This window comes from Sapajus apella, unplaced genomic scaffold (assembly GCF_009761245.1).
Source record: "Sapajus apella isolate SASKATOON/1434 unplaced genomic scaffold, GSC_monkey_1.0 scaffold10, whole genome shotgun sequence".
In the NCBI taxonomy this organism is placed as follows: domain Eukaryota; kingdom Metazoa; phylum Chordata; class Mammalia; order Primates; family Cebidae; genus Sapajus; species Sapajus apella.
This window is the reverse complement of record NW_022436950.1, coordinates 38131201-38156443: the sequence shown is the minus strand read 5'-3', so window position 1 is coordinate 38156443 and position 25243 is coordinate 38131201. Positions and strand designations below refer to the sequence as shown.

At 39.4% G+C, this 25243-nt stretch overlaps 2 protein-coding genes and 1 pseudogene across 5 annotated transcripts in view; 2 read left to right on the top strand and 1 right to left on the bottom strand.

Annotated features, from left to right (window-relative positions):
- Nucleotides 1-25243, top strand: part of CASP8 (caspase 8) — a 115016-nt gene that overhangs the window by 59113 nt on the left and 30660 nt on the right. The gene's annotated exons all lie outside the window — the stretch shown is intronic.
- Nucleotides 1-25243, bottom strand: part of FLACC1 (flagellum associated containing coiled-coil domains 1) — a 45035-nt gene that overhangs the window by 852 nt on the left and 18940 nt on the right. For both annotated transcript variants that reach the window (XM_032278671.1, XM_032278670.1), the window contains exons 6-14: nucleotides 22206-22299; nucleotides 20450-20511; nucleotides 9155-9252; nucleotides 8889-8941; nucleotides 6865-6964; nucleotides 5247-5350; nucleotides 3154-3216; nucleotides 499-588; nucleotides 261-370 (exon numbers count right to left, since the gene is read on the bottom strand). In XM_032278671.1, coding sequence (XP_032134562.1) covers nucleotides 261-370; nucleotides 499-588; nucleotides 3154-3216; nucleotides 5247-5350; nucleotides 6865-6964; nucleotides 8889-8941; nucleotides 9155-9252; nucleotides 20450-20511; nucleotides 22206-22299 — 774 coding nt within the window. The remainder of the gene's footprint in view (nucleotides 1-260; nucleotides 371-498; nucleotides 589-3153; nucleotides 3217-5246; nucleotides 5351-6864; nucleotides 6965-8888; nucleotides 8942-9154; nucleotides 9253-20449; nucleotides 20512-22205; nucleotides 22300-25243) is intronic.
- On the top strand, nucleotides 23594-24519 carry LOC116551949 (annotated as a pseudogene).

Sequence of the window (25243 nt, the reverse complement as noted above, 5' to 3'; positions counted from 1 at the left end):
GATACATTTCCTGTGTTGTGTTTCCTGTGTTGTTTTGCATAGAAACAAGGACACAGGTGAATGGGAGAAGTCTAGACACATCACCACTCCACCTCGGCTTTGTGTCACTGGCTTAGAGTGACATACCTCCCTCCTGGAAAACGCCCATGCCTTGACATTATTAGGGAGCACCTGTCCTATCTTCCTAACCCATTTCTCACTCAGACTCCTTCCCACTCCTAAAGAGAACTCAGCCATGTCTGTTTCAGCAGCAGCCGCACTTCAGATGAATGTTCTCTTCCGTCAGGATCTGTATGGTGTACTTATACTTTTCTTCAGCTTCAGCAAGCTTGGTCTGAAGCGTTTTCTCCAGATTTCCCACTGTAGCTTTCTGAAAGACATACATTTTAATAGTATCTTCCCCAACCCAGAGCCATCCAGGGCAGAGCTATATGGCAGAGCTATGCGGAGAACTGGCTTCTTCCCTCAACCCCCACCCCCACTCCAGCAGGGACTCACCTCTTTCTGGAGTTCCAACTGGGTATAGTGGAGATTTGTGTTAAGGGACTCTAGGATAAAAGCTTGCATCTGCAGTTCTTCCTCTATGACCTGCATAAGAAGAAGTTGTTTCAGGACATCATGCCAATGTCTATCTGTCTATTCTCTTCTCCAGGGCACCTGGACTGTAATGCAAGGGAGCAACTTGAGCTACTCCTGCATCACTCATGGCCAATCACACCCTGTCAGTCTACCTCCTGTCTGTCTCACCCATCTATATCCTTCTCTTCAGCCTCACTAGAGCTCCTACAAATGGTTACAATGGCAATCAGTTATTCATTCACTAAACAAGTCTTTATTAAATACCTACTACTGATTCCAACTATATGACACTCTGGAAAAGGCAAAAATAGAGACACAAAAAAGATTCGTGGTTTCCAGGGATTGGGAGGGAAAGGGAGGGATGAATAGGTGGGGCAGAGCACATTTTTAGAGCAGTGAAATTATTCTGTATGACACTATAATGGTGGATACACGACATAATGTATTAGGCAAAACCTATAGAATGTACAACTCAAAGACAGATCCCTAATGTAAACCATAGTTTACAGAGACAGCATGATCAACATGGAGAAACCCCATCTCTACTAAAAATACAAAATTAGCCAGGTATGGTGGAACATGCCTGTGATACCAGCTACTCAGGAGGCCAAGGCAGGAGAATAGCTTGAACCTGGGAGGCAGAGGTTGTCGGGAGCCAATTGCACCATTGCACTCCAGCCTGGGAAACAAGGGCAAAACCTCATCTCAAAACAACAACAACAAACCATCAACCTTGGCTCATCTATTGCAACTAATGTGCCACCCCAATGCAAGATATTAATAATAGAGGAAACTGGTGGTGAGGTGGGGTAGTGTAGTATGAGGTGAAGGAAACACCAAAGCCCATGAAAGCTAAGAGAGGTAAATGTTGCAAGGAGAGAGTGATCAGTTGCACCTGATACTGCTCACGTCAAGTAAGGGGAAGTATTCCTCGGATTTGGCAACTCTGAAGTTACTTGTGATTTTGACAGTTTCCATGGCTGGGATGGGAGCAGAAGAGAGATTGAGGTGTAAATGGGAGTTGACCCTTCTAATAGGTCCTGCCTCCCATCATTTTGCCTCTTCAGATTCTTCTTCACATTGCTGCCACAGTTATTTTCCCAAAAGATATTCTCCTCCTCAAAAACCTCCAGTGGTGTCCCATTTGGAGAAAAGCAAATGTCGGGGCAGGGAGCTGAACCCTTAAATAGGGTGGCTTCTGAGAAGGTGGCATTTGAATAAAGACCAGAAAAATTCAACTCAGAAGGAAGAAAGGAAGTTAGTTATGTGGCTATCTGGGAAGGAGCTTTTCAGCAAGAGAAAATATCAAAGACCCCAAGATAGCATCCTGGCCTGTAAGGAAACAGCAAGGAGGCGAGTGCCTCTGGGGTAGAGTGATGGAGGGAAGAAATAGAAAGAGCTGAGGTTAGGGGAAGGAACCACCAGCAAGGAGCAGGTGGAACAATCCCCAGGGCCAACACAGGGCTGGTAATAGTTCATGGTTCCACCGGGCAGGGTAGAAAATCCTTCTCGTACAGAGGGTGTGGTGCTGAGTACTCAGAGGGTATTACCTCAATAGTGGGGGAAATTAGTTCTACACTACAAACTGCTTTAATTCTGCCCAACAAAGCTTAGAAAGCAAGGCTCGAAAAGATCAAATTGTTTCCAAGCAACTTAACTGCATCCCAGGGCAAAGCTCAAGAATATCTAAAGGAATATGAAAATGTTCAGCACCCAGCAAGGTAAACATCATAATGGCTGACATCCAAGCCAAATTTACCAGGTATGCAAACAAGGAAATATGACCATAAATGAGGAGAAAAACCAATGAAGACAAACAGATCCAGACATAACAAATGACAGAATTAGTAGACAAGCTCATTAAAATAGTTATTATAATACACTGGGTATACCTGCCTCCAAAGCCCATTTCTTGAACTTGTAGGACACTACAGTATGTTTGCCTTTCAATAATGCTGAAGCCCTGTGTGGGCGCTAAGATAGAATTCATTTATAATGCCTTTATAATGACTAATGTTTTCTAAAACATGTCCATTCTGGATCCAAATCAAATTCTCTGTGACGGAAGAATCACACATCACCTTGTGGGTTTGAACAGCTTCTCTTCAGTTGTCTCCTACAGACTGCCTTAATTTGTCTCAGAATAGAATCCCTGAGGAAGTTGTCATGTGTGGGGTACACTCCGAGTTTAAGGAGAGGCTTGGTGACAGTTCCACAGGAGACAGTTTTATACTTTTCAGAGCTCAAAGGGAAAAACTTGGTGTTTTATGATTCAAAGATCATTTGTGGTTTGAATCTGGCTAGAAATGAAAGTCATTCAGCATTGAAGATCACACAGTATATTGCTGATATACTTGTTCAAATTAGACTTTAAAAAGACCCACTGGTTTTATTTCAAAATAAAGATAATTTCAAAAATTATTTTTAACTTATTGAATCCAGTAAACTCAGCTTTAGGGCTTCCATTTCTTATTGGTTTTGGGGAAACTATTGATTCCATTATACTGAGAGCCTGTTATTTTACTGGTGTATTTGTAATATACGAAGTCCACAGGAAAGGATGAAAAAGCTTACCTCTTTGGTTTTTCTCAGCTTTTCTAATTGCAAGGTGTCACTTTCATGTTGTTTCAAGAGCTCCTAAAAACAATTTTATTTGGAAAAGGTTAGCACTGTGGTTCTGGCACATCTTCTAGGGAGTTAAGAAAGCCAGTCTAGGATTCAGGAATACAATATTCACCAAATCTTAGACACTGCTATAAAGAAGCACACACTATAAACTAGTGACATGACATGTTGAAGTTAATGAAAATCTTACTTATGTTCGACATTATCACACTGACAAATATTAAAAGAAATTGTATTTTCATCAAAAGCTTTTTTTATGTCAGTGTACAGATTCAATACTCTTAAGAATTAATTTCTTCACAGATTGATCTTTATATTCAATGAAATCCCAATCAAAATATCAGCAAGCTTCCTTGATAAGCTAATTCTAAATTGACAAGCTAGTTCTAACATTTATGTAAAAATACAAAGAATGTGGAAAGGCAAAATCATCTTGAAAAACAATAGCAATGCTAGATAACCTTTACTACCCGATTTCAGGTTTCAGTGGTTAAGACAATGTGTTGTTGAACTAAGTATAGAAAAATAGTAAAATTAAACAGAATGGAGAATCCGATCTCCCCCAAAACAACAAAGACACTGTATTAGTCTGTTTTCACATTGCTATAAAGAACTACCTGAGAGACTGGGTAATTTATAAAGAAAATAGTTTTAATTGGCTCACAGTTCTGCAATCATGGCTGGGAAGGCCTTAGGAAACTTACAATCATGGCAGAAGGAAAAGAGGAAGGAGGCATGCCTTATACAACTGGAACAGGAGGAACAGAGAGAAGCAGGAGGTGGTATATATTTTTAAACAACCTGATCTTTTAAGAACTCACTATCACAAGAACAGAAAGGGGGAGAATCTGCCCCCATGATCCAATCATCTCCCACCAGGCCCCTCCTCCAACATTGGGGATTACCATTTGACATGAGATTTGGGTGGGGACACAAATCCAAACTGTATCAGACACTAAAACAACTCAATGGGGAAAAGAAAGTGTTTTTAAAGAATGGTGCCGAGACAACTGAATATCCACACAGACAAAAATGACTCATGACCTTTGTACCTCACTTCATACACAAATATTCAAAATGGATCATAGAATCATAAAGGCTAAAATTTTAAAGCTTCTAAAAAATAAAGTATCTTCATGACCTTGGAATAGGCAAAGATTTTAAAGAGAGGACACAAAAATCTGTAACTACAAAAGAAAAAATAATAATTGCCTTTCATCAAATTTTAAAACTTTTGCACATAGAAATATATTATTAACAAAATGAAGAGGCAAACCACAGGCTGAGAGACAATATTTATAACATGTATATCTGACAAAAAAAATGTATCCACAATATAAAAAGTACTCCTACATATCAACAATAAAAATATAAGCACCTTCTACTTTTTCAAATGGGAAAAGAATGAGCAGGCACTTTATGGAAGAAGATATACAAATGAGCCAATAAACATATGAGAAAATGTCCAACATAATTAGTCATCAGGGAAACTAAAGCCATAATGAAGTACCACTGCATGCCCACTGGAATGGCCAAAATTAAAAGATTGGCAATACTAATTGCTGTGGAGGATGTAGAGCAACTAGAATTCCAATATATTTAACATGCAAGAATAAAATGGTACAACTACTTTGGAAAATAGTTTGGTAAGTTCCTATAAAGTTAAACCTGTTATCTACCCTAGTGCCCAGTAATAGTACTACAGCTATACAGCTACAGTGAAGAATGAGAAGGATATTCAGAGACCAGATTTTGGCAAAATAAGGAATTTCAGTTTCTGTGTGTTTAGCATTCTGTTATTTCCAGTTAATTATAAGTTTTGTTCTAAGAACTCTGATAAGACTGTCTAGGCTGTGGAAAGATTGTCCAGTTAAAGGACAGCAAGACTGTCAGTCTGTTTGCATACATTTCCAGAAAGCTAGGAGAGGAGGATTATGCCCAGAAAGACAAAAAGATCACCTAATTATGGAGGCACACCTGGGGACCTCGGCATACCACCTGGACTACAGATTCAGTCACCAAGGTGCTTTGGGCTGAGTTACCTCCTTCTCTTGAATGAAATTCTCAAAGACAGCACTGCAGGATTCATTTATTTTCTTCTTTTCTTCTTCTGATTCCATCTCAAATTTTTTGGTCATCTCTTTTTCTGTGGAAGTGATAGGAAAGCACATATATGTGTAAAGACGGGAAAAGCAGGCGCAATGAGAAATCTAGAATATCTGAAGATAAAAGCAATTCCAGACTGGGTCAGACTCAAGGTCATTGCAGCCTGGTGTTCAGCCTCTGACACTCACCTGGAGGTGCTTGAGGGTGAGGTAAGCGTGGTGGTTGTCCTCAATCACATTAGTCACATGGGATTTACCACCAACATCTCTGGTTCTTTTGTGTGTAGTTTATTTTGAATCTGTTGTTTATTATTTTGTCCATTCCCTCTGCTGATGTAACCACTCTGCTATCTTGGATATCCTTATTTTAAAGCTCTTGGCTAACATGACTTTGCCAGCAATAAAATTCATTCTGTACTTAGTGCTGGAGTATAGGTAGGCTTCAACTGTTTTCCTGAGCAAGGAAACCTGCCAGTAGAGCCCCAATATCAAATAGGCGGAAGGAGGGGCGAAGGGAAACACAGATTTCTTCAGTATCAGAATTCTGGGGATAGACAGGGAGTCTCTGGTCAGACAGGGTAAGCCTCTGACAGGGCTGGATGGTGAGCAGCTAAATTCTGGTCTTCCAGAACTGGCAGTTACATCTTTACTTAGACTTTGACAACATGAGATGAAAGTCATATGAGTAGCTAGAATCTGGGATACGACTTGGGTTCTATTGCACCAGGATTCTAGGTAAAGCCCGAACATGAGCAGCTCCCCATCCCATTCCCCAGCCTTAACTCCAGGGTCTTCATATTAGCTTCTGGCAGTCTAGAGTGCCCACCAGAATGTGAATTAATTTTCCCATGGAGTATCTGCATTTAAATGAGTAATTTGTTAAAATCAACTAAATCTAGATGAATGCAATTGGCGTAGAATGTGGAATAGGTCTATAGAGCTCCCACTCCCACCTCAACTAGTCTTCTAGGCCTGGCGTAGCCTCCACAAATTCTCTTCTTTTTTGCATTTATGAACAAGCTCAGTGGGAGTGGGAGGTACACCTACAGAGTACTTTGTATGATGCAAGCTCTGTGTTAATTGTTGGAAATATTAAAAATATTTACCAAGCGTGGCCTCCCTCTGGAAGACATGGGAATATAGAAGCTCTTAGTATAATGGATTGTGTTGTTCCTATCTGCCCGCTTCCCACATGCAAGTGAACATTTCACATTCTAATTAAAGAACTCTTGGAACTTTGGGTTCATCTGTGTCTAGATAAGAAGTCTGTACTCCGTACAGTGATTCTAGCATTTGTTTCAGCCATCATGGGCAAGGACCAAATGAGTTTCAGAAGGTACAGGCTTAGACTCTCTTAGGTAAGATGTCTGAACTTCAGCAAAGACCCTAGCCTTGTTGTCATTTTGCTTTCATGGAAACTCTGGGCACGTTCCATTCACGTACCTAACAAGTGGCCCATCACCCTTGGTAAGCCACCTTCCTCAAGTCACAACCAAACTTCATGGCAGTTTTTTAATGCGTTTGTCATCAAAAAAGCTAGAGTTTCTGTACTCACTTTGCTGTAGCAGGACCTTTTCTCGCTCCAACTTCTCATCCTTCTCCCATTTTGCCTTCTGTTTTGACCACTTCTCTTCCATTTCATCATAAATACTGTCCTGTGGAGGTACAAAGGTGCCATGAAGAAAAGAGTCCTAAAATAAAGGTGACCTGGAGAGGCTGTAAAACTCAACTCAGGGAGTTGACACCGCACAGTGGGCAGGGCCCAGCACTGTGTTCTGTGCATCTTCCCTTACCTGGGGCCCTCACTGAGGGGCTCCTCCATGGGTGACTGGTAAGAAGTAAATTCCAGCCCAGCAGAGGGCTTGTGGAACCCAAAGGTCAAGGGATTGCCCCACTAGAACTGAGCTTCCTTTGAAGATAGGTGGAGTTCTCCATGTTGAGGAATCATATGTCAGCTCCCCTGAATCACAAATCCCTCTTCAATAGCACAAGAAGAAAGGAAATGCCTAGTAGTTAATTTGAACACTTAGAAAATAAGGGGATGCTTTTCAGAGAATGTCTGCTTTTTCTCAGTAAATCTTTCTTTTGTGGGTGACGTTAAATAAGCCTAATCCAATATCAGTCCTGTTGCTTGGCTCAGATTTCATGAACATGGAACCCTAGGATGGAGAAGGCCCTGGACCTGATGCTGCTAATAGGGTCTAAGGATGCTGACTACCTTCTTTTTTAGGTTCGCAGAAGGGTTCACACCCAACCTATTCTATTTACCACTCACATATCTAAGGCTTTGCTCTGTGATGTTTTCCCTGATTATACCAAGGAGTATCTTAAAAAACGAGTTTTAGACACAGGCTCAAAACTTAAACCGTAAGTGGTAAATAGAATTTCAGAAGTGATACTGGTGTTTAACTTTTGATAGGTTGACCAAGTGTCTTTGTTTGCCTGGCACTTACGGGTGTTTTGGGACTCTGAACTCTCAGTGCTAAAACCTAGAAAGTCTCAGGCAAACTAGAACTAGTTGGTCACTGTACTTTACAATTAAATAGGATGAAGGCTTGAGGCTTCAGTCCTTTCCAACCCTACTACCCACCTCCTAACTCTCTTCATCTACCTTCTAAGAAATCATGCCCTAACTTTTTTTCCTGTGCCTTCATCAAATTAGCTGATTAAATTGATGAGTTTTATTCTGAGATGACAGGAGGACTCCATGCTTTGAATGAAATAATCTGTTCCTGAATGATATCTGGGATAACAATGAAATCAAGATTGAAATTTAAAAATTTTTTGAATTGTATGATGATAATGACACAAGTTATCAAAATCTCTGGGATAGGTGGGGTGTCGTGGCTCACACCTGTAATCTTAGCACTTTGGGAGGCCAAACAGGTAGATCAATTGAGGCCAGGCATTTGAGACCAGCCTGGCCAACATGGTGAACCCCCCCATCTTTACTCCCGAACGTAAAATAAAAGTTGACTTTTTTTTTTAAAGTTCATTCCTTTTGAACAAGCACTCTACTTCTAGATTCAAAGATACTCAAAGTGGTATTATCTGTTACAGTAAGCAATTGGAACCACTCAGATGCCCAATAATAGGGGAACAGTAAAATTTTAGAACCCAATGGCAATTTTGCTAGGATAATATCTAGTCATTAAAAAGGAGGGAAAAGTTTCTTATATGCCTGATAAAAAAGATATATATAGATGTTATACAATATACAATATGATCTCAACTACAGTTCTAAAGTGCAGATATTAGCAGTGGTTACCTTTGGGTGGTGATATTTTGTTGTTATTGTTGGTTTTTGTAGTTCCATTAAAAAAATAAGAAGCTATTACTTTTGTAATCACAAACATATTTTTCAGTAGTGCTCTTCAGAATTTGGGTGCCTGACTTGTCATTCATGGAAGCCATTGGGTTCATCCTCCCCCTGGGTGCAGCTAGTGCCACTTAGGTCCAAGGATGCTGAGAATCTCAGGATATTATTTTCTGGACAAGAGCTCTAGATTCAACCCAATGTTATCAGCCAGAAATGAGCCTTGCTTCTCTTGTAATCCAACAGGGAGCTCTGTATCTCACCTGATACATACGAAACATATTCTTCAAATACTTGTATTCTTTTCCCATCTCCTCTGGATAAAAGGAAAACAACAGGGTCATCATTAGTCTTCTGATATGCACATTTTCAAATTCAAATGTGAGCTCTCCTGCACACCTTCCCCACCCCAAGCTCATCACCAAGGTGGTAAAACCTTTATGTGTCCCAGAAATGACCCTAGAAGCTTATTGGAAATACGATTGCCTGGACCTTCATCCAGGGTCATTCTCCCAGGTCCCAGCAGTACCTAGCTTCTCTTGGGCAGCCAACTTCTCCGCCTTCAAGGCTGCTTTGTAGTTGTTCTCCAACTCATTGAGCTCTGCTTCATGGGCCTCTTTGAGCTCCCTGTGGGACCCCAGGAGAAGGCCACATCATTAGTAAAAAGAAGTCCAGAGCTGAGCTGTTACACTGATCTGATCCTACCCCTCCACCCTCCCACAGGAAGTAAGGTTCTCACTTTTAGATTAAAAAAAACATTTAAATCTTTTTTTTTTTTTTTTGAGTCAGGTCTCACTCTATTGCTCAGAGTGAGTGTGGTGGCATGGTCATAGCTCACTGCACCCTTAACCTCGCAGGCTCAAGTGATCTTCCCACCTCAGCCTCCCAAGTAGTTGGGAACACAGGCATATGCCACCATGCCTGCCTAATTTTCTAATTTTTTGTAGAGAAGGGGTCTTGCTATGTTATCCAGGCTGGTCTCAAACTACTCCTGGACTTAAGTGATCTCCTGTCGTGGCTTCCAGAAGTGCTGGGATTACAGGTGTGAGCTACCATACCCAGCCTGGGGCTCTCACTTCCTGAAGCATTACTCTGGCATCTACCTAGAAAGGGTGAGGTGATCCTTTTTTTACAACCATTGTTTTGGATGGAGCCAGCATGACCACAGATTCCCCTCTAATACTCAGCACAGTCTTGTCTATAGCTTGCTTGGGGAACTATGGGCTGCATTAGCACCAAGGATAATTTTAGAACCCAAGTTCTCTCCAGCCTCCATCCCAGGAGGCGATGTTGGCAGTATTCATGATGAGTATTAAAATGAGTCCATATGAACTATCAAGCATGAAAAGACATGGAGGAACCTTAAAAGCATATTACTAAGTGAAGAAAGCCAATCTAAAAAGGCTACATAGGGTATGATTCCAACTATATGACATTTTGAAAAAGGTGAAAGTATGGAGACAGCAAAAAGATCAGTGTTGCACAGAGGTTAGGGGTGGGAAGTAGAATCAATAGGCAGAGCACAGCAGATTTTTAGGTCAGTGAAACTATTATGTATGACACTAGGATGGTGGATACATGTCATTACACATCTGTCCAAACTCATTGAATGTACAGCACCAAGAGTGAACTTTAATATGAACTTTGGGTGGTAATGATGTGTCAATATATGTTCATTGATTATAACAAATGTTACACTCTGGTAGGGATATTGATAATCGGGGAAGCTAGGTATGTAAGGGGGCAGCAAGTATATGGGAAATCTTTTTTACTTTCCTCTCAATGTTGTTGTAAACCTAAAACTACTCTAAAAAAGTTTATAAATAAACGAATAAATACATAAAAGTTTATGGCCCAGCTAAGAGTGCTGTCTCTCCACCAGGGTTTCTATTTTTAATTGTAAATTGGTAACTTATAATTGTATATATTTATGGGATAAAATGTGATATTATTATTTATGAATACAATGTGGAATAATTAAATTAAACTAATTAACATAGATATCACCTGAAATACTTAAAAAGGTTTTTTCTTTTCTTTTTTTTTTTTTTTGAGACGGAGTCTGGCTCTGTTGTCCAGGCTGGAGTGCAATGGCGCAATCGGGGATCACTGCAACCTCTGCCTCCCTGGTTCAATTGATTCTCCCACCTCAGCTTCCCAAGTAGCTGGGATTACAGGCATCTGCCATTATGTCCAACAAGTTTTTGTATTTTTGTAGATGGGGTTTCACCATGTTGGGCCAGGCTGGTCTTGAACTTGTGACCTCAGGTGATCCACCGCCTTGGCCTCCCAAAGTGCTGGGATTACAGGTGTGAGTCACTATGCCCAGGCTAAAAGTGTTTTCAATGAGAACATCTGAAATTTGTTCTTAGCAATTTTGAAATGTCCAATACCTTATTAACTATATTTACCACTCTGTGCAATAGATCTAAAAAAACCCATATTTCGACTGCCTAATTCAGATTTTGTATCCTTTAACCATCATCTCCTATTCCCCCTACCCCCAGCCTATTTAACTGCCATTTTACTCTCTTTCTATGAGTCTGATTGTTTCAGATCCCACATATGAGTGAGAACATGTAGCATTTGTCTTCCTTTGCCTGGTTTGTTTTATTTAGCATAATGCTCTCCGGTTCCATCCATGTTGTCACAAATGCCAGAATTTTCTTAATTTCCTTCTTTTTTAAAGGCTGAATAGTATTTCATTATATATATCACATTTTCTTTATCCACTTATCAATTGATGGACACTTAGGTTGATTTCATAACTTGGTTATTGTTAATGGTGCTGCATTGAACATGATTAGCAATATTGAGCATTTTTCCATATGTCTGTTGGTCGTTTGTATGCCTTCTTTTGAGAAATATCTATTCAGGTCCCTTGTTCATTTTTTAATTGGATTTTTTGTTTTCTTGATAGTGAATTGTTTGAGTTCCTTTTATATTTTGGCTATTAATATCTTATCAGACACATACTTGCAAATATTTTCTCACAATCTGTATGTTATCTCTGCACACTGTTAATTGTGCATAAGGTTTTGGTGTGCATATGCTTTTTAGTTTGATGTAATCCCTTTTGTCTATTTTTGCTTTTGTTGTGTGTGCTTTTGGGGTCAAATAAAAATATCATTGTCCAGATAAATGTCATAAAGTTTTTCCCCTTTTTTTCTAGTAGCTTTACAGTTTCTATTCTTATGTTTAAGTCTTTATCCATTTTGAAATGATTTTTATATATGGTGTGAGATAAGGGTCCAATTTCATTCTTCTGCATGTGGCTGTCCAGTTTTCCCAACACCATTTATTAAGAGACTATCCTTTTCCTATTGTGTATTCTTGTCACCTTTGCTGAAAATGAATTGACCATACAGATGAGGGTTGATTTCTGGGCTCTCTGTTCTGATTCATTGGTCAATGTGTTTATTTATTTATTTTTTCCAGCACTGTGCTGTTTTAATTACCGTAGCTTCATAGTATAGTTTGAAATCAGGTAGTATAATGTCTCCAGGTTTGTCCTTTTGGCTCCTAATCACATTGCCTGTTGAGTTTGTGTGTGTATGTGTGTGTGTGTGTGTGTGTGTGTGTGTGCGCTTCCATAAGAATTGTTAAATTGTTGTTTCTATTTCTATGAAACATGCCATTGGAATTTTGATAGAGATTACAATGAATCTGTAGATTACTTTGGGCAGTATGGGTATTTGAACAATATTAATTCTTCCAATTCATAAACATGGGGATTATCTTTCCATTTATTTGTGTCTTCTTTAATTTCTTTCATCAGTGTTTCCAAGTCTTCAATGTACAGGTCTTTTACCAACTTGGTTAAATTTATTGCCACTTTTTTTTTTTTTTTGCAGCTATTGTAAATAAGATTGTTCTCTCAATTTCTTTTTTGGACAGTTTGTTGTTAGCATGTAGAAATATTGCTGGTTTTTTTTTGTATGTTGATTTTGTACCCTGAAACTTTACTATATTTGGCTATTAGCCCCAAAAGTTTTTTGGTGAATACTGTAGGACTTTCTATAGATAAGATTATGTCAGCAAATAGTGGCAATTTCACTTCCTTCTCTCTTGTTTGGATGCTTTTGTTTCTTTTTCTTGCTTAATTGTTCTGGCAAGGACTTACAATACTATGTTGAATACAAGTGGTGGGAGTGGGCACCCTTTTGTCTTCTTCTTTTTTTTTTTTTTTTTTGAGACAGAGTTTCACTCATGTTACCCAGGCTGGAGTGCAATGGCGTGATCTCGGCTCACCGCAACCTCCGCCTCCTGGGTTCAGGCAATTCTCCTGCCTCAGCCTCCTATGTCTTCTTCTTATATATGGTCTTTATTAAGTTAAGGTACATTCTTTCTATTCTTAAATTGGTGAGAGTTTTTTTTTTTTTATCATAAAAGGATGCTGAATTTTGTCAAATACTTTTTCCTTATCTAATGAGATGATCATATGGTTTTTGTCCTTCATTCTATTAATGTGAGGTATCACATTTATTGATTTGTGTATGTTCAACCATTGTTGCATCCCAGGGATAAACCCAACTGGATCATGGTTGATGATCCTTTTTTTTTTTTTTTTGTAAATTGTACTTTATATTCTGGGGTACATGTGCAGATCATGCAAGATTGTTGTATAGGTACATTCACGGCAAGGTGGTTTGTTCCCTCCATACCCCCATAACCTATACCTGACATTTCTCCCTATGTTATCCCTCACCACCCTCGCTCCCACTATCCCTCCTCTGGCCCCCCACAAATGACCCCAGTGTGTGATGCTCCCCTCTCTGTGTCCATGTGTTCTCATTGTTCAACACCCGCCTGTGAGTGAGAATGTGTGATTTTGATTTTCTGTTCTTGTGTCCGTTTGCTGAGAATGTTGGTTCCCAGGTTCATCCATATCCCTACAAAGGACACAAGCTCATCATTTTTTATAGCTGCATAGTATTCCATGGTGTATATGTGCCACATTTTCTTTGTTCAGTCTATCACTGATGGGCATTTGGGTTGGTTCCAGGTCTTTGCTCTTGTAAACAGTGCTGTGATGAACATGCATGTGCATGTGTCTTTATAATAGACTGCTTTATAATCCTTTGGATATATACCCAGTAATGGAATTGCTGGGTCAAATGGAATTTCTATTTCTAGATCCTTGAGGAATCGCCACACTGTCTTCCACAATGGCTGAACTAATTTACACTCCCACCAACAGTGTTAAAGTGTTCCTATTTCTCCACATCCTCTCCAGCATCTGTCTCCAGATTTTTTAATGATCGCTGTTCTAACTGGCATGAGATGGTATCTAAATGTAGTTTTGATTTGCATTTCTCTAATGACCAGTGATAATGAGCATTTTTTCATATGTTTGTTGGCTTCATTTATGTCTTCTTTTGAAAAGTGTCTGTTCATATCCTTCACCCACTTTTGGATGGGTTTGTTTGTTTGTTTCTTGTAAATCTGTCTTAGTTCTTTGTAGATTCTGGATATTAGCCCTTTGTCTCACGGGTAGATCACAAAATTTTTTTCCCATTCTGTTGCCTGCTGGTTCGCGCTAATGATTGTTTCTTTTGCTGTACAGAAGCTCTGAAGTTTAATTAGATCCCATTTATTGGCAGTGAGTTTGTTGAAAATAGCTTTTATTATTTTGTGATACTTTCCATCGATACCTAGTTTATTGAGAGTTTTTAGCATAAAGCACTGTTGAATTTTGTTGAAGGCCTTCTCTGCATCTATTAAGATAATCGTGGTTTTTGTCTTTGGTTCTATTTATAGTGGATTTCATTTATAGATTTGCATATGTTGAACCAGCCTTGCATCCCTGAGATGAAGCCTACTTCCAATATGTTGTTGAATTCTGTTTGCTAATATTTCATTACAGATTTTTGCATCTATGTTCATTAAGGATTTGGTCCTGTAATTTTATTTTCTCACAATGTTCTTGTCTGACTTGGTATCAGGGTAATGCTGGTCTCATAAAAATATTGTGAAAGTCCTCCCACCTCTTCAATTTTTTGGAAGAATTTGAGAAAAACTGATGTGATTCTTTTTTAAATGTCTGGTAGAATTAAGCAGAAAAAGCAACAGCTTTGGGTTTTTTGCATGGTAGGCTTGTTATTACCTATCCAATCTCCTCATTATTGGTCTGTTCAGATTTTCGATTGTTTTTATGATTCAGTCTTAGTAGGTTGTGTGTGTCTAGAAATTTATCAATTTCTTCTAGGTTATTCAGTTCATTGCCATATAAATGTTCACAGTGGTCTCTTATGATCCTTCATATTCATCATATCAGTTGTAATGTCTCCTCTTTCATTTCTGATTTTATTTATTTGAGTCTTTCTTTCTTTCTTAGTTTAGCTAAAGGTTTGTTGCTTTTATGTTTTTTTTTAAAAAAAACTCAGTTTCATTGATATTTTATATTGTTTTTCTAGTCTCTATTTCATTTATTTCTGCTTTGATCTTTATTATTTTATTTCTTCAGCATACTTTGGGCTTAATTTGTTCTTCTTTTCCTAGTTTTGTGAGGTATAATATTAGCTTCTTTGATATCTCTCTTCTTTTTATCTACTGCTTTTAACTATAGCCATTTATTGAAAAGGCTATCTTTTTCCCATTATGTGTTCTTGGACGTTTGTCAAAAATCAGTTGGCTATAGGTGTATAAATTTATTTATAGGCCCCTATTCTGTTCCATTGGTCTATGTGTCTGTTTTTTCATGCCAGTATCATGCTGTTTGGGTTACTATAGCTTTGTAGTATTGTTTAGAATAAGGTAGTGTGATGCTTCCAGCTTTGTTATTTTTGCTCAGGATTGTTTTGGCTATTTGGGGACTTTGTGGTTCCATATGAATTTTAAGATTATTTCTTCTATTTTTGTGAAGAACATTTTTGGTATTTTGATAGGGGTTGTATTAAATCTGTATAATGCTTTGGGTAGTATGGCCACTTAAAATATATTAATTCTTCTAATCCATGAACATGGGATATCTTTCCATTTATTTGTTTCTTCTTCCATTTATTTTATAAATGTTTTAAAATTTTTCAGTGTAGAAATCTTTCACTTTCTTGGTTAAATCTTATTTTTTAAGCTAGCCTAAATAGAATTGTTTTCTTTTTAGATAGTTAACTATTAGTGTATAGAAATGCTACTAATTTTTTTCTTTCTCCATTTTTATTTTAGGTTCAGGGGTACATGTACATGTTTGTTGCATAAGTAAATTGTATGTTGCTGGAGCTTGGTGTACAAATGATTTCATTGCCCAGGGAGTGAGCATAGTACTTGATAGGTAGTTTTTGAACCTTCATTCTCTTCTCGATCTTCACCTTCAAGTAGGCCCGAGTGTCTATTGCTCTCTTCTTTGTATCTGTGTGTACTCAGGGTTTAGTTCCCATTTACAAGTGAAAATATGCAGTATTTAGTTTTCCGTTCCTGTGTTAATTCACTTAGGATAATGGCCTCCAGCTGCATCCATGTTGCTGCAAAGGACATGATTTTGTTCTTTTTATTGCTGTGTAGAATTTCATGGTCTATATGTACCACATTTTCTTTATCCAATCCACCTTTGATGGTCATCTAGGTTGATTCCATATCTTTGTTACAGTGAATAGTGCTGTGATGAACATACACATGCATGTGTCTTTTTGGTAGAATGATTTATATTCCTTTGAGTATATACCCAGTAATGGAATTGCTGGGTCAAATGGTAGTTCTGTCTTAAGTTCTTTGAGAAATCTCCAAACTGATTTCCACAGTGGCTGAACTAACTAACATTCCCACCAATACTGTACAAGCATTTCCTGTTCTCCACAATCTTTGAAGAAATATCCAGTAGTTCAATTGCTGGTTCATATTTTTAGTTTTTTTTTTGTTTTTTGAGAAATCTCTATAGTATTTTCCATAGTGACTGTACTAATTTACATTTCCACCAACAGTATATATTAGTTCCCTTTTCTCCACATCTTCATCAACATGTTATTTTTTGACTTTTCATAATAGCCATTCTAATTGGTATAAGATGATATCTTATTCTGTTTTTGCTCTACATTTCCCTGATGATTAGTGATGTTGAACACATACTTATTGGCTATTTGCATGTCTTCCTTTGAGAAATGTCTACTGATGTTCTTTGCCCATTTTTAATGAATTTGTGTTTGTTTTACTGTTAAGTTGTTTGAGGCCTCTGTCAAATAAGTAGTTTGTAAATATTGGAATGTCTCTTCACTTTGTTGATGGTTTCTTTTGCTGTGTAGAAGCTTTTTAGTTTAATATAGTCCCATTTGTCTTTTTTGTTTGTTTGTTTTTGTTGCCTTTTGGTTTGTTTTTATTTTATTTTTTACTTTTAAAGTCTTAGTCATAAAATTTTTGCCTAGACAAATGTCCTAAAGAGTTTTCCCCATATTTTCTTCTAGTAGCTTTATAGCTTTGGGTTTTACATTTAAGGCTCTAATCCATCTTAAGTTCATTTTTGTATATGGTGAGAGATGGGGTCTAGTTTTACTCTTTTGCATATGGTTATTCAGTTTTCTCAGCATCATTTATCGAAGAGGGTGCCCTGTCCCCAGTGTATGTTCTTGACAACATTATCAAAGACCAGTTGGCTATAACTATATGAATTTATTTCTGGATTCTCTATTCTGTTCCATGGTTTATGTTTATGTGTCTATTTTTATACAAATACTATGTTGTTTTGGTTATGATAGCCTTGCTCTATATCAAGGAGTGCAGTTGGAGTGTGGTGGCATGATCATAGCTCACTGCAGCCTTGACCTTCTGGGCACAAGTGATCCTCCCACCTCAGCCTCCCAAGTAATACTCCAAGCACACTCCAAAATACCTGGATAATTTTTAATCTTTTGTGTAGACAGTGTCTCGATATGTTGTGGAGGTTAGTCTCAAACTCCTGGTTGCAAGCCATCCTCCTGCCTTGGCCTCCCAAAATTCTGGGATTACAGGTGTGAGTCACCATGCCTGGTCTTGTAATATATTTTGAAGTGAGGTAATGTCATGACTCCAGATTTTTTTCCCCCCACAGGATTGCTACGGCTATTCTGACTCATTTTTTGTTCCATATGAACTATAGAATTGTTTTTTCTATTTCTGTGAAAAGTGACATTAGTAATTTAGGAATTGCATTGAGTCTGTACTGCATTGGGCAGCATGGCTATTTTAGTGATATTAATTCTTCCAGTCCATGAGCATGGATGGAATGTATTAATGTATTTCCATTGTTTGTGTCCTCTTCAATTTCTTACATTTGTGTTTTGAAGTTTTCCTTCTAAATGTCTTTCATCTTTTTGGTTATTTAATTTATTACTAGATATTTTATGCCTTGTAGCCACTGTAAATGTTATTGTCTTCTTGAATTCTCTTCTGTATATTTCATTGTTGGTGTATAGAGATGCAACTGACACTGTATGTTGATTATGTATTATGCAACTTTACTGAATTTGCTTATTAGTGCTAAGAGTTTTTTGATGGAATTTTTTGCGATTTTCATATATAAGATCATGTTTTTCTGCAAAAAGGGATCATTTGGCTTCCTCTTTTCCAATTTGGATGCCTTTTATTTCTTTCTATTGCAGGATTGCTCTGGCTAGGACTTCCAGTACTATGGTGAATAGGAGTGGTAAAAGTGGGGATCGTTGCCTTGTTTCAGTTCTTAACGGAAAAGTTTACAACTTTTCCCTATTCAGTAGGATGATAGCTACAGATTTGTCTAACTCCCTTAATTTTTGTTTGGGAAAGTTTATATTTCTCCCTTAACTGGGGAAGACAGATATTCTTGATAGGCAGTTTTTTCCTTCTGCACTTTTAATACATCACCACACTATCTCCTGGCCTACAGGGTTTCTGTTGAGAAATTACAATTGTATTAGAATTCCTTTATATGTGATGTGTTTCTTACCTCCTTATGTTCTCGGAATTTTTGCTTTGTCTTTGATTTTTGATAGTTTATTATGTTTCTTGGTGTACTCATCTTTGAGTTTAATTTGATTGAATTTGTTTAGCAGCTGGTGCACAGGAACTCTCTGTACTTTCCCCTCATTTTTGCTATAAACCTAAAACTGCCCTAACAGATAAAGTCTATAGACAAATAAATGCATAAAAGGCTATGACTCAACTAAGAGTGCTATCTCTCCACCAGGATTTCTGAGGCTGCTCTGATGTGTAGCAAGTAGCCTGAAAGGGGATGTTAAGATTATCTTCACCTATATGCATAACAAAACTCCTTAAGAAAAAGACATATGCACACGTATGTCCATTGAGGCATGGTTTACAAAAGCAAAGACCTGGAAACAACCCAAATGCTCATCAATGATCAACTGGACAAAGAAAATGTGGCACATATACATCATGGAATATTATGCAGCCATAAAAAAGGATGTGCTCATGTCCTTTGTAGGGACTTGGATGAATCTGGAAACCATCATTCTCAGCAAACTGACACAAGAACAGAAAATCAAACACCACACGTTCTCACTCATAGGTGGGTGTTGAACAATGAGAACACGTAGACACAGGGAGGGGAGCATCACACACTGGGGTCAGTTGCGGGGGCTAGGGGAGGGACAGTGGGGGGTGGGGAGGGTGGGGAGGGATAATGTGGGGAGAAATGCCAAATATAGATGATGGGGGAATGGAGGAAGCAAACTATCTTGCCACGTATTTACCTATGCAACAACCCTGCATGATCTGCACATGTACCCCAGAACCTAAAGTACAATTAAAAAAATAATAAATTTTATCATGTATATTTAAGGTATACAACATAATGTTATAAGATTCATATATATATGAATCACATATATAATCTCCACTATAGTAACCATTTTACTATGTATACTACACATAATTTTTACTATATATATATGCATAGTAAACACACATACACATGTGTATATATATGTAGAATACATATATATATATATATATGTAGAATACATATATATATATATATATATGGTTACAATAGTGGAGATTACTATATACATATAGTAAAAAGGTTACTATAGTGAAACAAATGAACATATCCATCATTTCACTTAGCCATTTTCCCCCTGTGGTGTGAACAGCTATACACTCATTTAGCAACAATTCTTAATATAATACATTATAATTAAATACACCTCTCATTTTTACATTATATCATTGGACTCGTTCACTCTACATATTTGCAACATTGTATCATTTAACCAATATCTCCCCATTTTCTTCCTCTGACCCAACCATGATTACTACATTCTATTCTCTATCTCTGTATATTTGGATTTCTCCTTTTAATTTTCCATTGATTTGACTTTGCTCCTGACTGTCTCATACTTTCTTCCCATTTTGCTGAGGCCCTGACCTAGCAGCCAGGGAGAGTAGTGGCGAGACAAAGAAAAAGAGGAGGAGGAGGAAGAGGAAGGAGGAGGAGAAAGAGGAGAAGGAGGGGGAGGGGGACGGGGAGGGGGAGGTGGGGAGGGGGAGGGGGAGAGGGGGGGGGGGAGGGGGAGGGGAGGGGGAGGGGGAGGAACCTGGGCTAAGAAAATTATCACAGAAATCTCGTAGAGAACAAAAATGACTCTTCTGGGTAACCAACAAAAAGGGAGATTATAATAGAAATGAAAGGATTGGATGATAAAATGCAAAAGCAGTAATAACTTTCTTTGTGGTTTGTTTTAGTGGCTTTGAATCAAGCCATCCTGTTCTTCAAAGATATGTGTCTTGTTCATCTTCCCCATCCTTCATCCTCCAACTCTGTTTGGAACTGTCTGAAGTCCCAGTGAACTAAAATCCTGCAAAGGATACAGAAGCCTTAGGGCCATCAGTGCACAAGGGTTCATGCCAGAAAGTGTACCTGTTCTTGTTTTCAAAGTTCTGTTTCATCTTAGCACAGCGGAGATCCATTTCATTGGAGAGCTGGAAACAAAATCAGCATTAATGACGCAATTAATGAGGACCCAGTCCCGTTCTGATCCGCACTTTCTGAAAAGCCTTCCAATTCAAGTGGCACAGCCCCTTCCCACCCCTCTTCCACTGTACTCTGCAGTGCCAGAGAGCACATTATTAATCAGGGAACAGAGCAATCTGTCCTTGCTCTATGTTGTTTTGTACTTATTCAATTTGTAATGTTGGTGCATCTCTGTTACTGACTGGTTTTTGTGGGTAGGTCTGGTCTCTGCTAGGCCATCATCTCTTTGTTACATCATGGCCTTCAGATTTTTAGATATGTAATCCAATTGAACCATCATTTATTGAAATAAGGGCTTGGCTTGGGAGAGCCAAAGAGGACTAAGACTCAGATACTGCCTTCAAGGAACTTAAAATCTAGTGTTAATCCTTGTTAACATTATAGTTCTAGTCTAGCAGGCAGGATTTGCTCACTTTCACGTGGCACTTCATTCTAACATGCCAGATCCTCTGGCCAGTGTCTCAGGATAAATAAATACTTCAAACCAGTCAGTGACCACTGGCAGCTAAGACAGGGGTTTCGGGTTTGTCCTTGTACCTCTCTGACTACTGGGGAGGAGGCAGGGACTGTGTTGCACAGTGGTCAGCAGAGCCGCTCTGACAGACAGAGACCAGCACAGGCTCAGCCAACATGCCTCCCTTCCACAGGGCCACACAATAAATAGGGTGTTCACAAGTGGCAGTATTTTCAGTAATACAATCTAGAGGTCCCTTCATGGAAATAGTCTCTAAATACGCCTTTAGCAGGATCTGTGGTTGTGACTTAAAATGTACAGTTTGTCCAATGATTCACCACTGTTCAGTTGAATGATCTCATGTAAATTATTTAACTTCCCCAAGCCCTAGTTTCCTTCCTATAGAAGGAGACCATAAACTTGGCAGCGTTTTCAGATAAATAAGACAATGAATCAATAGTTGGTGGGTGGAGGAGGGTGGTCTCAGGCTGGGGCCCAGCCTGAGTCAAGCTGGGTTACTGTAGGATTCAGACATGTCTCGGACATATCAGAGGGTGAGAGGCTGCCTGCTGGGAAGTAAAACCACACAGTAGGGGTTCAAAACCCTAAGGAGGATGTTTCTGAACACAGCACTGGCTGTCACTCCAGGCCAGGCCACCAGGCCCACCTGTTTGAGGTGAGGAAGAAGTCACCAGATGAAACAGATAGTAAAAGCTAAAAAGGTGTCACTGAAATCCTCAGGAATCACAGTGTCCAATTACATCTGCAGATTCTGATGTGTGGGCAGTTTTAACAGTCACAGAGAATAAGCCCTGGACATCGAGTGTGCTGGTGTCGTCAGTGAAAGCCTCACAACCTCTTAACTGCACCACAAAGGCCAGACAGAAAACAACCAGTGCACCCTAGTGTGAGGAGGACAGCGTCACTGCACACACCAGAGGGACTTGGAGAGGTCCTGGAAATAAATGAGGTCAGCCTTGTGGAAGAACTTGAGTTCTTGGAATTACAGATAAAGATGGAGTCAGAAAATACCACTGGGTGACACAGCCCTATCTTCAGGGTCCTGTCAACTGGACAACATGGCTCATATGAGTAAAGTGCTTGGCATTTTGCCTGGCACATGGGTTTTCTGAAAATATTAATTTTATCTTACCCATGAAGATGGTGGCTAATGTAAAGGTCACTCACCAATTTCTGGGCAGACTGGTGGTCTCTGTTCATTTGTTCAATTATCGCTGTCAGCTCTGAGATTTGCTCTTCTAGGTCAGAAATGATGTTGGGCCTGTAGGACAAGTAATACTTCTATCATCCACAAAGCTTACCATTCCATGCCACTCCAGTCCCTGAGCATGACTGACTCTGGCCTGGTGAGAGCTGGCCATGTCCTGCACCTGCTCCATCATCATGGGGTGGGGGTGGAGGGACAGGGGTGGTCTTGGAGAAGGCATTTGGCAGTTGGGCAGTTGAGCCTCAGGTCTGACTCTTTTGGGTAAGCTCACTAGACTTGAACTGGATGGTTTGGTGCCATATTGAGTAGAAGGAAAATGGTGTCAGAAATTTATTCAAGTTTGGCTTTGATTTGGTAATGAGAGTTGAAACAGAGGATGAAGTTCAGAGGATTAGGAAATTAGAAGATCGGCAACAGGATTGATGCTGACTGTGAACCATAGACAAGGAATGGGCCAGAGATGGGACTAAAAAGGGGTTTAAGAGAGTGGCTTTCAGAACAGGTAATGGTTTTCTGTGTTTCTGGTCTAAGGCTGTCATGATATCTGTAAACTATTTAGCTCTATCTGGTTTGGCTAGAGTGACAAGGTGGCAGGTGGTGGCATGTGCAGTAGAGCTGAGAGGAAGTCTTTAATGCAAGATGTTTTGACTTCTTTGGCCAACCATCTTCTATGTCTAACTGAGCACAGAGAATGTGGGATAAGAAAACAAGAGAGGGAATACAGGAGGAGACAGTACCAGGGTGTGAGAAAGAGCATGAGAAAGTTGAATAATAGGGAGCCCCTATCTTTTGAACACAATATTCAGTATAAACAACACTCATAGCTTTACCAGGGAGTAAAACAAGCACAGGTTATCAGTTTTATTGTGCCCAACTGGTGACAACTTGCTTGTGAGGCCAAGAGGTGGCTGTGGGTGTGAGCTTGACTATACGTGCATGACCCATTCTCTAACTGCAGGGGGTTGTGGATGAACAGGGAAAAGAAAGCAGAGGCTGAATACCCCTTGGGTGGGAAGACAAGGACTTGGGTCCCACACCTTTGGGCCAGGTCAGATCAGGGAGACTCTATGGCCTGGCCTCATTTGCCTTGACGGCCCTTTAGACTCACCCCCAATCTAAATCCCTTCCCAGATGTAAACACTGCTAATGGGTTGGTTGTATTCTGCCTATATACTAGCAGATAGGTAGATGATTGTGTGTGTGTGTGTGTGTGTGTGTGTGTGTGTGTTTGCTATTGTTGGTCCTTTAGACTTGTGTGTTGAAAAAATAATTCTCACAGCAAAATAAGCCTGAAGGAAGAGGCACTTGGAGAACCATTCAGTAGTGCGGTTAAGAAGTAAGATGCCGGTTGGCCGCTTTTGGCATGGCAGCGTTTTCTGGTCTGGCTGCGCCAGTCTTGCTGCTTAAGAAGATGCCGAGTTTCAAAAGGAGGCGGCGCAGGTTCGCAAGCGCGTAACAGCGAAAAAAACAAGAACAGCTTACTCCTGGAGTCATCTATGTGCGCCACCTGCCTAACCCACTTGACGAAACCCAGATCTTTTCCTATGTCTCCCAGTTTGGCACTGTGACACGGTTCTGACTGTCCAGAAGTAAAAGGACTGGAAACAGCAAAGGCTATGCATTTGTGGAGTTTGAGTGTAAGGATGTTGCCAAGATAGTTGCTGAAACAATGAACAACTACCTGTTTGGTGAAAGACTCTTGGAGTGTCGTCTTATGCCACCTAAGAAAGTCCATAAAGAACTCTTTAAAGACTGGATGTTCCATTGAAGCAGCCGTCATATCCGTCAGCGAGACGCTATAATCAGAATCGGACACAACCACAAAAACTACGGATGGAGGAGCGATTTAAAAAGAAAGGTTACTCAGGAAGAAACTAGCTAGAAAGGGAATCGATTATGATTTTCCTTCTTTGATTTTACAGAAAACGGAAAAGTATTTCAAAAACTAATCGTCAGAAGTCTACAAAAGGCCAGGTTTTACATAAGAAGAAGGAAAAGGTTGTAGGCACTCTTGACATTCCTGAGAAGACTGTGGATAGCCAGGGCCCACACCAGTTTGTACACCAACATTTTTGGAGACACGAAAATCTGAAGTGACTGAAATGAATGAAGATGATAAAGATAATGAAATAGTTTTCAAACAGCCCATATCCTGTGTAAAAGAAGAAATACAGAGGACTCAAACACCTACACATTCACGGAAGAAAAGACGAAGCAAAAGCAATCAGTCATTTTTAATGCATTGTATTTTCTGAGAAATACAATATTTTTATGGGGGTGGAAAAAAAAAAGAAGTAAGATGCCAAGGAAAAAACAAACAAACAAAAAAAATAAAAATAAAAATAAAAATAAATAAATAAATAAAAAAATATAAAGAAGTAAGACGCCTGAACATGGGCAGGATATCGAAGAAGCAGAAGATACAAATAAGAGATTAAAGGGTAGAATGAAAAGATGTAGAAATGAATCTGCATCTGTTAATGAAAAAAGGAAGACGTGGAGATATACTTGATACAGCATTGGAGGACAGGGAGTGGGTGGGGCCTGAAGACAGAGAGGATAGTTGTGCTCAATAGGATGGAGTCAGGCCAGCACCTTCCACACTGCATCTCCCAGGGGCATGAGCCGAGTGGTATTTTTCGACATAATGAAAAATGTGGTGGCTCATGCTTGTAATCCCAGCACTTTGTGAGGCTGAGGCGGGCAGATCAGGAGTTTGAGATCAGCCTGGCTAACATGGCAAAACCCCATCTCTACTAAAACTATAAAAATTTCCAGGCATGGTGGGGCACACCGGTAATCCTAGCTACTTGGGAGGCTGAGGCATGAGAATCAGTTAAACCCAGGAGGCAGAGGTTGCAGTGAGCCGAGATCACATCACTACACTCCAGCATGGGTGACAGAGAGAGACTCTATCTCAAAAAAAAAAAAAAAAAAAAAAAAGAGAGAGGTGTGCACCCCAGCCTCCCAGAAACCCTGACTTTCCCTAATTTGCATG